The following is an 11,665-nucleotide window of genomic DNA, read 5'->3' on the forward strand; positions in this document are numbered from 1 at the left end:
GGGGGGAATAACCGCGGCCTGCAACTTTAAGGCAGCTGTCAGCCAATTTTGTATAATACTAACAGTATTTGGGAGCCTATATCTATGTTTGGGAGTATTAAGAAATCCCACATGAAAAAATACTATAGTAATTTATAGTAAATACTGTAGTGTTTTTGAACCATACTATAGTAAAGTGTATTATACTGTATATATGATATATTTACAACACTATGTTAATGAATGCTACAGCATACTGTAGTATTAACGTGAACTGACAAACTGTAATAAATACTGTAGTATACTTTAGTTTTACTACAGTAAACTGTAGCGTATTGTAGTACCCTATAGTTGTAGAAAACTTAGTACAGTATTGGGTAAAGTAATTTGTTTATATTACTATAGTTGTTATATTACCACAGCAACTATAGAATTACCACAACAAATGAATTCAAGTACTTTACTATAGTATTTACTATAAATTACTATAGTATTTTTTCATGTGGGTGTTGGGAGTACTTTGAGTGTACATTTCTGTTTGATGCGGAATATAGGGTAGAAATCGCTCTAGGAATAGTTAGGATATAAAACAATGAGAATGATTGGTTTTAAACAAATTTGTGAACTAAAAAGTTAAACTCTATGCTTAATTATGAACTATTCCTATGCCAGGTGATTTTACAGCACGTACATTGTGTGGAAATATGCTTTCTTCATTACCTTTTCATAATTTAAAAAACGTCTACAGTTAAGATATAATCAGGTTTATTAAATATCACAACTAATCTTTCATCCCAATTGAAAATGGATTTGTTTCTGTGAAGGCGTACAGCAGTTTTAAAATAGACCTAATAGCTGTCATACACCCTAAAAGATAACTTAATTGAAAATGCGAAAGGAAAAAGGCAGGAACCTTTACAAAAGAGCCTTTATTTAGAGACGTTTACATTCAGTTAGCTTTAGCAAAAAGGTCCAGTATCCATATTGCACTCAAAAGATTAAGGTTTTCTTTTCGGCAAATCCCTTTTACATGCATCTAGGCATAAATGACCCTCATTTAGTACAGTTCAGAATGTAGGCCTACTCGTAAACGTTAATGTTTGTCTGTCATACCATATACAGCACCACAGAATGTGGAGTCAGACATTAAACCAGGAGAAACATCAAACTTATTCACTCCAGCTTTATCACCACACAGCTAACGTTTGGCATCTTAACGAACACGCCAAAGAACTTTTGGCAGCATGAAAAAACACTCTCAGAGAACAAGAAGAGGCAACACAACTAAGCACACATATAACTCTTTACAGTGTCAAAGCTTGTTTCTTCATCCTTTTGACTACATTCACAGGCACACAGCATTGCAGGTGGGCCAAAAGAAGCCTGCAGCAGAGGTCTGATTTATGGGAACTGTGGAGTTGCTACACAGAGTGGCAAAGGTGCCACCTGACGAGATTGATGACAGGAACAGACGTGTTTTTTTGGCTTGGACTAGGGTACTAGTACCCCTGTGTAAAATTATAGCCAGTCTCTGAGTGGAGGCTGGAGCCTGAAGCAGTAAAACTGTAGGCAGCATAGGCGACCACAGAGCCCAACATCAGTCCAGACATGTAGGACACAGTCATTATGTTCCCTGAGGGAAAACAAATCACATGAACTCAAGTTAATGACTGCATCTCTAGAGAAGAGATTATAAATGCATCCTTCTGAAGGTTTAGGCTTACATACAAGAACCTGTTCATCTGCATAGAGTTGTGCATGTATACTCTATGAATCTAAATGGGGTGATAGATTTACCTGCTAGTTCCCTCTGCTCAGGTGCCACCTTGCCTGCGGCATGAATCATGGGAACACTGCCAAAATAGCCATTAGTGACGCCCATGAGGAGAGAGAAGATGCAAGGCCATGCCGGGTGGCTGAAGGTGGGCTTCTGAGCCGGATACACACACATGATGAACAGAGGGATGAAAACTACTCGCACACACGAGCAGAAGAGAAGACGAGTCCCGTTCCATTCATACGGCACGGCTGCCACGATCTAGACACAAAGGAGAGACAAAGTTAGGTGTCAAATTACTTCAAAGAATATAGAAGATGACATATAATCCGTAATGTCATTATGTCAGTGAACATACTTTGCCCACAAAGTCGGATATGTTGAAGATGGCCATGATCAGGATGGGCAGCCATTCCCCCAGTGTGACATTCCTGATCTCCGACTCCAGTCCAGGAAAAAGACACAGCGTGATGAAGTAAGTGACGGCAATAGACAGCATGTAGGACCAGATCACACGGGCAACCACATATCGATGCAGGATCATGCCTGCAACAGATGGGGTCACTGCTTGATTAACCAATAACATCACTTTTTCAAAGAAATTAAAACTTTACTTCAGGAAGGATGCATCAAAAACAACATTAAAAACTTACATACGGTTACAAAAAGAACAATTTTCACATGAATGTGTTTTTGAAATTCCTACTCATCAAAGAAAAAGATGTATCGTGGGTTCCACAAACTGTTTTTGACACTGATAATAATCAGAAATGTTTCTTGAGCATATCAGAATGATTTCTGAAAGATCATGGGACACTGAAGACTGGAGTAATGATTTCATTGTGTGATTTCATTTTAATAAAATATATTTTTCATATTTACATATTATAGTTGCATTTTTTTATATTTTTTAAATATGCACTGCGTATTATATTTTATATGTGTACATTATATAATTAATTAATAACTCAAACTTTTGAATGGCAATGTTCATACAAATACTTCATTATTAGGAATGCAAGGTAACTTATTATTTGAAAATAAACAAAGCACAATAATTTAATAATAATTAATTTATTAAATTTCATTGTGTGATTTCATTTTCATATAATTGTGTATTATATATATTTTGTATTTATATATTATATAGTTGCATTTTGTATATATTTTTAAATGTATTATATTTGTCTATTATATAATTAGGCTAATAATAATAATACAATTTTCAACCTTAAACATTTGAATACAAATACTTTATTATTAGGAATGCATGGTAACTTATTATTATCTGAGAATAAACAAAGCACAAATGAAATAACATTATTAATGTATAATTTAGCAGATCTCATAATGGATTTCTTTAAACAAAATTGTATCATTTTTGTATCGAAAATATCAACCATATCATCGGTTTTTGGCCATAACATGAAAATGATCACTGATTTATTGGTATCAGCTAGAATTGTAATATTGATGCACTGCTAAATCATAATTTATGAGTTAATAAGTATTAATATAGAAAATACTGTATTATAAATGAGATCACACCTTTGATGCCTGGCCAGCTCTGTTTAATCTTTGGTTTGGGCACATCAAACCTTACGTAAGTGTTTCCTCCAGCAAAATCTGTGCAGCCGTCTTCAGCTGGGGAAGAGCCCACTGCGCCGTTACCCTTGAAAACAGACAGGACATCTGAACAGTTCATACTGAATACATTATATATCCGTATAGGACAGTGGAGTGACTATCACATTTTTTTTTTCAGTTCAATACAGCAAAAATCTTGCATTTTTTGATGTAACAAAACAAAACAAAAACATAGCACATCAGAAGCAGTGACCGTATCAAGCAGGTCACTGCGACTTTGTGAGAGCGTGCAGTGCATTCAGATATTGTAATGCTTTTCTTGATGAACTAGCATTTCTGCAGGGCCTGCTTGAGGAGGGCCATTACTTGATTAAGTGTCTGGCTGAGCTAGTAAATCCACTCTCTTATTAATTTGCTGAGAATAAAACAAGAGCATTCGGGTCTCACGGCAGCACAGATGGGGAACTGCTCAGGGGAAATACACCCTCAGAGTAAAGCTCCAGCATAAACTAGCATTCAATAAATAAATAAATAAATAGGCAGCAATGAACAGTAAGAATCTTTACGATACAAAAATATCTCATTCTGAGGTATTTTGTCTTTGCTAGATTCAATTCCAGTCCTTAGTCCAAAAATCTTAAAGCAAATTGTACTCATAATTTAAATCTGAACCAATTGTAAATACCTCTAATGGACCCTCTTCACATTTTTGGGGTTCTCATAAGTTGGGTAAACTTCTATAGTGGGTAATTTTTCCCAATAGCATGAGAGCATTTCTATGACTGTGGTAACCTTTGAATTTCTGGAAGAAGATGAAGAAATCTTGAGAGGAGGAACAGCTGAGTGCTTAGTCTGTCAGCCACAGGACAAACATGAGGTTTATCTGAAGTGCTCTCATATATTACTCCACCCAAACTGTCTGTGTCTGAGTGAGCACTTAAATCACGCTCTCCCTGTGTCCTTCTCAGGGCCGCTGAGAGCACTGACCGGCACAAATGAAACGGAGTTATGGGAGAATTTAGAGAGAAAACACAGCTGAGTATGCGTAACTAAAACAGCCTTTTCACAGTCCAGCTAAATGAAAGAGCTTTACAATTTGACATTCCAGTGATTTTCGTCACACATTTCCAACAGAGCGTGATAATGCTACTGATTTATTTAATTACAAATGGATTTCTAAACCATATAGCAGGAAGAAAAATGTTGTTTGATTTACACAGCATTTTTGAGGACTTTTGTCTAAATGTTGGACTTGGCAACATAATGCAAAAGTATGAGACAGCTAGAGCACATTTACTATTCTAGACACCCTAATGTATGACTGGGTAACTCGGCAACACTTTAGTATAGGGAACCATTCTCACTATTAACTAGTTGCTTGTTAGCATGCCTATTATTAACATATTGGCTGTTTATTATTTATAAAGCACATATTCTGTATGACCATATTCTATATCCCTAATCCTACCTGATACTTAAATTTAACAACTATCTTACTAACTATTAATGAGCAGCAAATTAGGAGTTTATTGAGGCAAAATCATAGTTAATGGTTTGTTAATAGTGAGAATTGGGATCTTAAAATAAAGTGTGACCGGTAACTCTTGTACAGCTCATCTTAGGAAGTTGAATGTCTATTTGGGATATTTTTCAGGTATAGATTTCATTGTTTTACCCTTGATTACGAGGAGACAATGGCATGGAAGAGCATGCTTAAAATGAAAATTCACGGAAATGTATTACCATTTATATAAAATATCTACATATTATTTGTGTGTGTATTTTTCATATTTATATATTGTATAATTGCATTTTTATATTTTTTTTAGAACTAGATTAATTATGTATTATATATTTTATTTTTGCATATGATATAATTAACAATAATAATGTTTAATAAATACAATAATATTTTTATAATTATATTGTGCATCATTGCAAATCAAGCTGTAATTGTCAAATTATGCAAAAAGAGAGAAATTGTTATTTAACTCTATGCATCAGAATTCATGAAATACTTTCTTTCTTATTCTGCCGAACACATTTTACACACAAGATATTTTAAAAGATTGTTGATATTTTTGAAACGATGAGAAAATGACATTTGTTTCTTCAGAAAAATGATGGAATCACTATTGGAGAAAGGCCATAAATAGTTTCATAATGATATTCCCTTCTCACATTTGGCATGCAAAACTTACAAATCTTACTTCTTCTGTAAGGACATCATGGTGGACCTGGTACTGGGTCCCGTTTTGTGAGTGGTCTTTGGCGTGGGACAGGCCCTGTCGTGCCAGACTCGTGTAGTACTGGACAAAGCGTGTCCTTCGCACCAGGACGTGCAGGACAAAACACAGTAGCACCATACAGATGGAAATGATGAAGAAGATGATGGTGTTCTTCCTCTCGTTTTTGAACAATAGTTTGGTGAAGATACGACTGAGTGAAATGATCACTCCTGCCGTGCCTATACAGAAAAAACAAAAGAAAGAATGAGAATCTTGTTTTTTACATTTTACCCAAACATCATGGATTTTCATGACCGCATCTTACTCTCTCCGGTCATCACACCCTGTGTGTAGCGCTTGGGAAGCATCCCCATGTATCCATAGAAACTGGACTGCTGTACTGGAGACACAATAGGATGAAAAACTGTTATGGCTGGAAATGGTTGACAACACAATGTGAGCCTGAAAGAAGGACAGTCACTCACAACATGCTTCTGCAGTCACGATGGCTTTGGAAAGAAAAGTATGAACAAATACCTGTACATCCAAAGGCCACAGTACCCATAGACATCAGATTGATGACGTACGACTGCTTTGTGGTGAACCTCTCCAGCCACACATCAAAAATGGTGACAAAAAGCAGAGGTCCAAGTGCAAAGAGGTAACCTGCAAGAGATGAACTTGGATGTAAACAAATTTGAGATATCATAACTAAAGGCTGAAATACACTACACAACTTTTAAAATCTAAACAGTTTTTAAAACACTGGGCAGTGACAGAGGAAAACTGGCCATCATACACTAAACGACTGAGGATCACACAATAGCAGACTTTGAAATCATTCCAATCACAACAAACTCACACAGAAACGTGCGCCTTGTTGTTAGGAGATGACTGACAAATGAAAACAATATGCGTTCTAAAATTGGCTGAAAATATCAAACATGTTCATCCTCTGACTGGATGGAATCAAAGCCTAAAAAATCAGAGTCTGTGACTATCCTACACTATGTGATTTTCTATTAAATCTGTTAATTAACTCTAATCTGCAGACTGACACTGACTTCTGGCAACTAGCGTTGACTTTTCAAAACAGTAAATAAGAGGATAATTGGGGCAAAAATTGTGTAGTGTATTCCAGCCTTAATAAACAATATATGCACTAAAAAAAAGTCTGCAGGATTGGTGTAGGATTTACTTTGAAACAATTTTCACTCAGAAATTACTAGTAAATTTCATAAATAATTAGAAAGAAATTAAAAGTAACACTGAATTAAACATTATATTTTTAAGCATAAAGACTGAAATAGTATTTTCTTTTGAAAAAAAAATAGTGTGTTTGCAAACAATATCATAATATTTGATTATATTATAGAATTTGATTTGTTTTTGGAGGGTTTTGGAAGGTATAATTTTCCCTAAAATCATTTACTCACCCTCATGTCGTTCACCCTCATGACATTTTCTTCTATGGACATAAAAGAAGAGAGTTTATAAAATGTGTTTTTGTCCATATAATATACCATTGAATAACACTGTACTGAAAACCTATTTGGAATGATTATTTTTTCCACAGACGAAAGAAAGTCATACAGGTCAGCATGAGGGTGAGTAAATGATGGCAGAATTTTTATTTTTGGGTGAAGCGTTAAATAGACATATTTTTCCGTTTGATTGGGTTGTGTGTGTTTTTGTGTGTCATCAGTCAATCGGTATTGTCGTGGTGTAATTTGCTGTTTGGGTTATATGTAAGCCGTCCTCTTATTCAGCAGTATTTGGTGAGTGTTATTCCTCAGGTTGAGATGAGTGATGGACCGTCGCCCCTCCTCCCTCTCCCCTCAGGTTGTGCTCTACTGTCTGTCTGCTCTAAATAAGCACACTCACCCACAGTGATCCTGGTGTGCAGGCTCAGCATCTCCACCAGGACATTGTTTAGGATCACAGCCACTAGGGCCACAAGTATATATGTTAAACCCAAGTCAAACACAATGGATGTTCCTGAAAGACACAGAAGACAAAAAGGAAATGACCTTGAAGTTTACTGCATTTTTTTTTACTATCATACAGGAACCATATGCTCAATCAAACTGATTGTTTTGACATTTTTCATACAAACACAAATGTCAAAACTGATTATCTTTATACAATGAAAGTGCATGATGATCACTGGTCCAAAAAAAAAAAAGTTTCTTGAGCACGAAGTCAGTTAGAATGATTTCTGAATTTTTTCAAATATATTAAAATACAAAACTGCTATTAAATTGTAGAAGTATTTCAAAATATTATTCATTATAGCCTAAATATATACAGTATATATTTGCTTTTGATAAAAAATGCAGCCTTGATGAGCATAAGACATCTTTAAAAATATATATACATATAAAAATATATATAATACATATAAAAATAACATTATAATGAGCAATTCACCATGAAAACACAAGTATAACAAGTTTTAAAACTCACAATCGTTAAGTTAATATTATTCTTTATACTGAATTTTTGATCAAATAAATGCAGCCTCGATGAGCATAAGAGACGTTTTTAAAAGCATTATCAGTATCTCTCTCTCTCTCTCTCTCTCTATATATATATATATATATATATTGTGACCAGCGTCCCGAAGCTTTATCAGCGTCGCCCTGGAAACAAGCGAGGAGCACCTGGCCATCCTCATCACAGGCTGATCGGTCACAGCTGCACCTCATCAGGCGGCGGCTACATAAGCCACACAAGCCCTGCCATCAAGGAGATTCCTCCATGAGACTGAGCACTACCTTGCCCTCTCATTGTCCCCACAGAAAGCAGCGTGTGACCGACCAGCCCCACAGGAGCACTGCACGGACCCTCTGCACTGGGAAGACGGAAGAGAGCATTCACGGCACCGGAGCACCTACCTGGACCTTTCTCACTAGCACCCCTCACCCCAATAAATCCACCCTCCGGGGTATTGATTGAGATTACTTGTCGTGTGATTCTTCACCCCGTTACAATATATACATATCAAAATACAACATTTTAATGAGCAATTCTGGCAAGCACCATGAAAACACAAGTATAACTTTTTTTTTTAAACTCACAATCTTTAACAGCTATTTCAACCATAATTTGTTTCATGTAAATGCTACTGAAAATGTAGATCCATAAATATAATGGAGTACCTTCAAATTTATGATGCAGGTAGTCAACATCTGTAATGAAGCTATTGTAAGGCAGCAGGAAGCCCACTCCAGCCAGGAGCATGGCAAAATAGATCCCATGGTAACGGTCATCTGGAATAGGTTCTTCAAACGCTATGCACAGAAATCACACGCATTTGCATTCACAAACAACGAGTGAGAGTTATAAACAAAAGTCCTTTCTGTGTTGTATTTGTATGATATTTCAAAATATGTGCGTTTTAAATATTTGTCTCTCAGCCAGTGTGCTGTCTCTTTGAAGTATATTTATGCATACGTATGAGACATTTGACATTTTGCTCTCTCTCTCTTTCTGGATGAGGAACTGATTGATGGAAGCACTTCTGTGCCTCTTGCTGACTTCCTAATGTTTATACAGCTTTAGTCCTTTAACACTGCATGCCTAATTTAAGAGATGGAAGAAATGAAATCATGACTAAAAATGCAAAACGTATATTTGACCAAAAGTAGAATATATCTATATGTTTAGCTAGCCTAGCAAACTCTAAAGATCAATGTGTACACTCTTAAAAATAAAGGTGCTTCAAACGGTTCTTCAAGCGATGCCATAGAAGAACCATTTTTGGTTCCACAAAGAACCATTCAGTCAAAGGTTCTTTAAAGAACCTTTGACTGAATGGTTCTTTGTGGAACCAAAAATGGTTCTTCTATGGCATCGCTTGAAGAACCGTTTGAAGCACCTTTATTTTTAAGAGTGTATGTTCTCCTACTCCACTGATTTAATAAGCATGACCTTTGTAACCAGGCAACATGAGGGGACAGCAGACTCTCCAGCTAACATGATTACACATAGCTAATACATGCCAAGTACTGTAACCTTTTAAACTAAAATCTGTATTATTACACATTGTACGAGCACAACACATATGAAATAGTAACTCAAATGACATTTTGTAGTTACATTGAGGCACATCATATGCAGCAGAGACTCACCAGGTTCTGAAAGGGCCAGCACTCCTTTATCTGAGATGTCTTTCACCTGACAGTCCTCTTCCTCCAGCTGATAGCTGTCGAAACTGAAGCTCATCACCACATTGCCCTCGGGAGTCTGGCCAGGGGTGGCCTGTTTACGTCTCTCTACTCCTTTTGAGCCCATAGTCCCTCTTTTGGCCTGGAATATCTGAAAAGGCCTTCTTTAACAGTGACAGGAATGTGATCTGTAAGAGGATGAAAATAAAGAATGTGTGTGTAAGCAACTTACAAAACAGATTAGATGCAACACATTACATTTAAAATATCTTGATAATCAACCTCAAACTTTAAAGTGTAGTTACGATGTTTCATTTTTAAGTGTTGTAATCACAGAAGAAAAATGTTTAATATATACACTACCAGTCAAAATATATTCCACAAAAATATTAAGCAGCAAAACTGCTTTCAACATTGATAGAAATAAGAGCAACAAATCAGCATATTAGAATGATTTCTGAAGGATCATGTGACACTGAAGCTTTGCAATAATTTAAAATAATTATTTAAAATACAATTATTTTATTTAAATAAAAATAATAGCTACGGTTTATTTTTAAGTTGTCCTTGTTACAGTGTAATTATACATTTAAGTACTGAGGAATATTAATTATACATGTCCTTACTATATGGTTAGGGTTTGGCTTAGGGTTACTTGCATTTAATTATGCATAATCTATTGTTATTATAATAGTAATAAGTACAAGTAACGTGTGTAACAAGGACACCGTAAAATAAAGTTTTACCAAAATAATTTTTTTTACATTTCTTATTATTAAAATACATTCATGATTATTTAAATTGAGCATTTCTTAATATAGTTTCAAATCAATAACACCATTATTATCGTAATCACAATCGTCTTAACAATCTTAAACAACTAAAACGACATCTAAAGATATTTCCATATCCATATTTCCATAGTCTATTTTATGTTTTAATTTGCATGCATCTCTGATGTTCATAAAGTTCAATACACTCACTATAAGCATTATGGCAAATTTGAGTTTTTCATATTAGTTCACTGAGATGAAAGGGGCCTGTGATGTTAAATTAGCTCTAGTGACTGAACAGTGAAGTGGAATAAAAGCATGTGAAGAGCAGCCTCAAGTCACTTTCTGTTAAATCAGCCGTGCCATGTGACATTTCACTTTTGGCTATATGCTCTAAGCCTTTGTGCAAGTAATGTTCTTTTTTTACTTTATTTGCATACGTATACGTGTGCATTATTGGTAATGTATTGTCAAGGGATATATTGCATCCCTGTGTGATCTATTTTAGGAAAGAGCAATCAGACAATCTAAAATAAATCTATATTCTTAATGCAAATCAGGTGCTTCCAGCGAGAAGAGCCTTAGCCAAGATGCCACTGTTGGACATGTTATTGAAATTTTCCTCATCTTGGAAATCTGCCAATGCATCCTTTGAAGAGCCTGGGGCTGGCAATGCATGACTGGTTCAAAAGAAAAGCAATCTTTGATATCGGTGTTACGTCACTGACTAGAGAGTTGTCGGGCACATTTTGTGCCTTATCCGACCGTGTCGCATTGTGATGATTAAAACCAAATGGAATAGTTAATTTGTTTGTAACCAAACACAAAGACATACTGTACAACAACATATTCACAAAGCTGTCATGTAGCCCATATTATCATAGTGGCTGATGTTGTTTAACTAAGATACTGTATGTAAACAGTGCTGAGACATGGAAATAAAGGGCACACCTGCTGAACCATGAACTGTCAGATGTGTCACTCATTTGATTGTTTATGTAGGCCTACGGTCATTTTCTATAGATTGCCATTATAATATGCACTAGAACGAAAGTAAATATAGCCTATTTCAAATATATTACATAATACAATAACATGTATAAAGGCTTTCTAAAATGATGCAGAGAGCCAATGATACAGAAGAATGGCTGA

At 35.5% G+C, this 11,665-nt stretch overlaps 1 protein-coding gene across 2 annotated transcripts; it reads right to left on the reverse strand.

The window, feature by feature from the left end:
* Window positions 1–910: 910 nt before the first annotated feature.
* Window positions 911–9,923, reverse strand: slc29a4a (solute carrier family 29 member 4a). Of its 2 annotated transcripts, none has more exons than XM_016267364.1 (10): window positions 9,705–9,923; window positions 8,733–8,864; window positions 7,456–7,569; window positions 6,109–6,237; window positions 5,897–5,971; window positions 5,554–5,810; window positions 3,305–3,428; window positions 2,115–2,302; window positions 1,777–2,017; window positions 911–1,612 (listed from the first exon to the last, which is right to left on the reverse strand). In XM_016267364.1, the coding sequence occupies exons 1-10, from the start codon at window positions 9,865–9,867 to the stop codon at window positions 1,479–1,481; spliced, it is 1,557 nt and encodes a 518-aa protein (XP_016122850.1). In that variant the 5' UTR covers window positions 9,868–9,923; the 3' UTR covers window positions 911–1,478. The 2 variants fall into 2 exon arrangements, with proteins under 2 accessions (XP_016122850.1, XP_016122849.1); XM_016267363.1 differs by having other exon boundaries at window positions 5,545–5,810.
* Window positions 9,924–11,665: the final 1,742 nt, after the last annotated feature.

Source organism: Sinocyclocheilus grahami, unplaced genomic scaffold, assembly GCF_001515645.1.
Source record: "Sinocyclocheilus grahami isolate Dianchi unplaced genomic scaffold, SAMN03320097.WGS_v1.1 scaffold37.1, whole genome shotgun sequence".
NCBI classification, from domain to species: Eukaryota; Metazoa; Chordata; class Actinopteri; order Cypriniformes; family Cyprinidae; genus Sinocyclocheilus; species Sinocyclocheilus grahami.

Excerpts from the sequence above, each read along its gene's own strand:
- slc29a4a (XM_016267363.1), bottom strand. The coding sequence starts at position 9,867 with ATGGGCTCAAAAGGAGTAGAGAGACGTAAACAGGCCACCCCTGGCCAG. Across the intron at positions 5,811-5,896 it reads GGGTGTGATGACCGGAGAGA|GCACGGCAGGAGTGATCATT; the intron begins GTAAGATGCGGT and ends TTTTCTGTATAG. Across the intron at positions 1,613-1,776 it reads TGAGCAGAGGGAACTAGCAG|GGAACATAATGACTGTGTCC; the intron begins GTAAATCTATCA and ends GTTTTCCCTCAG.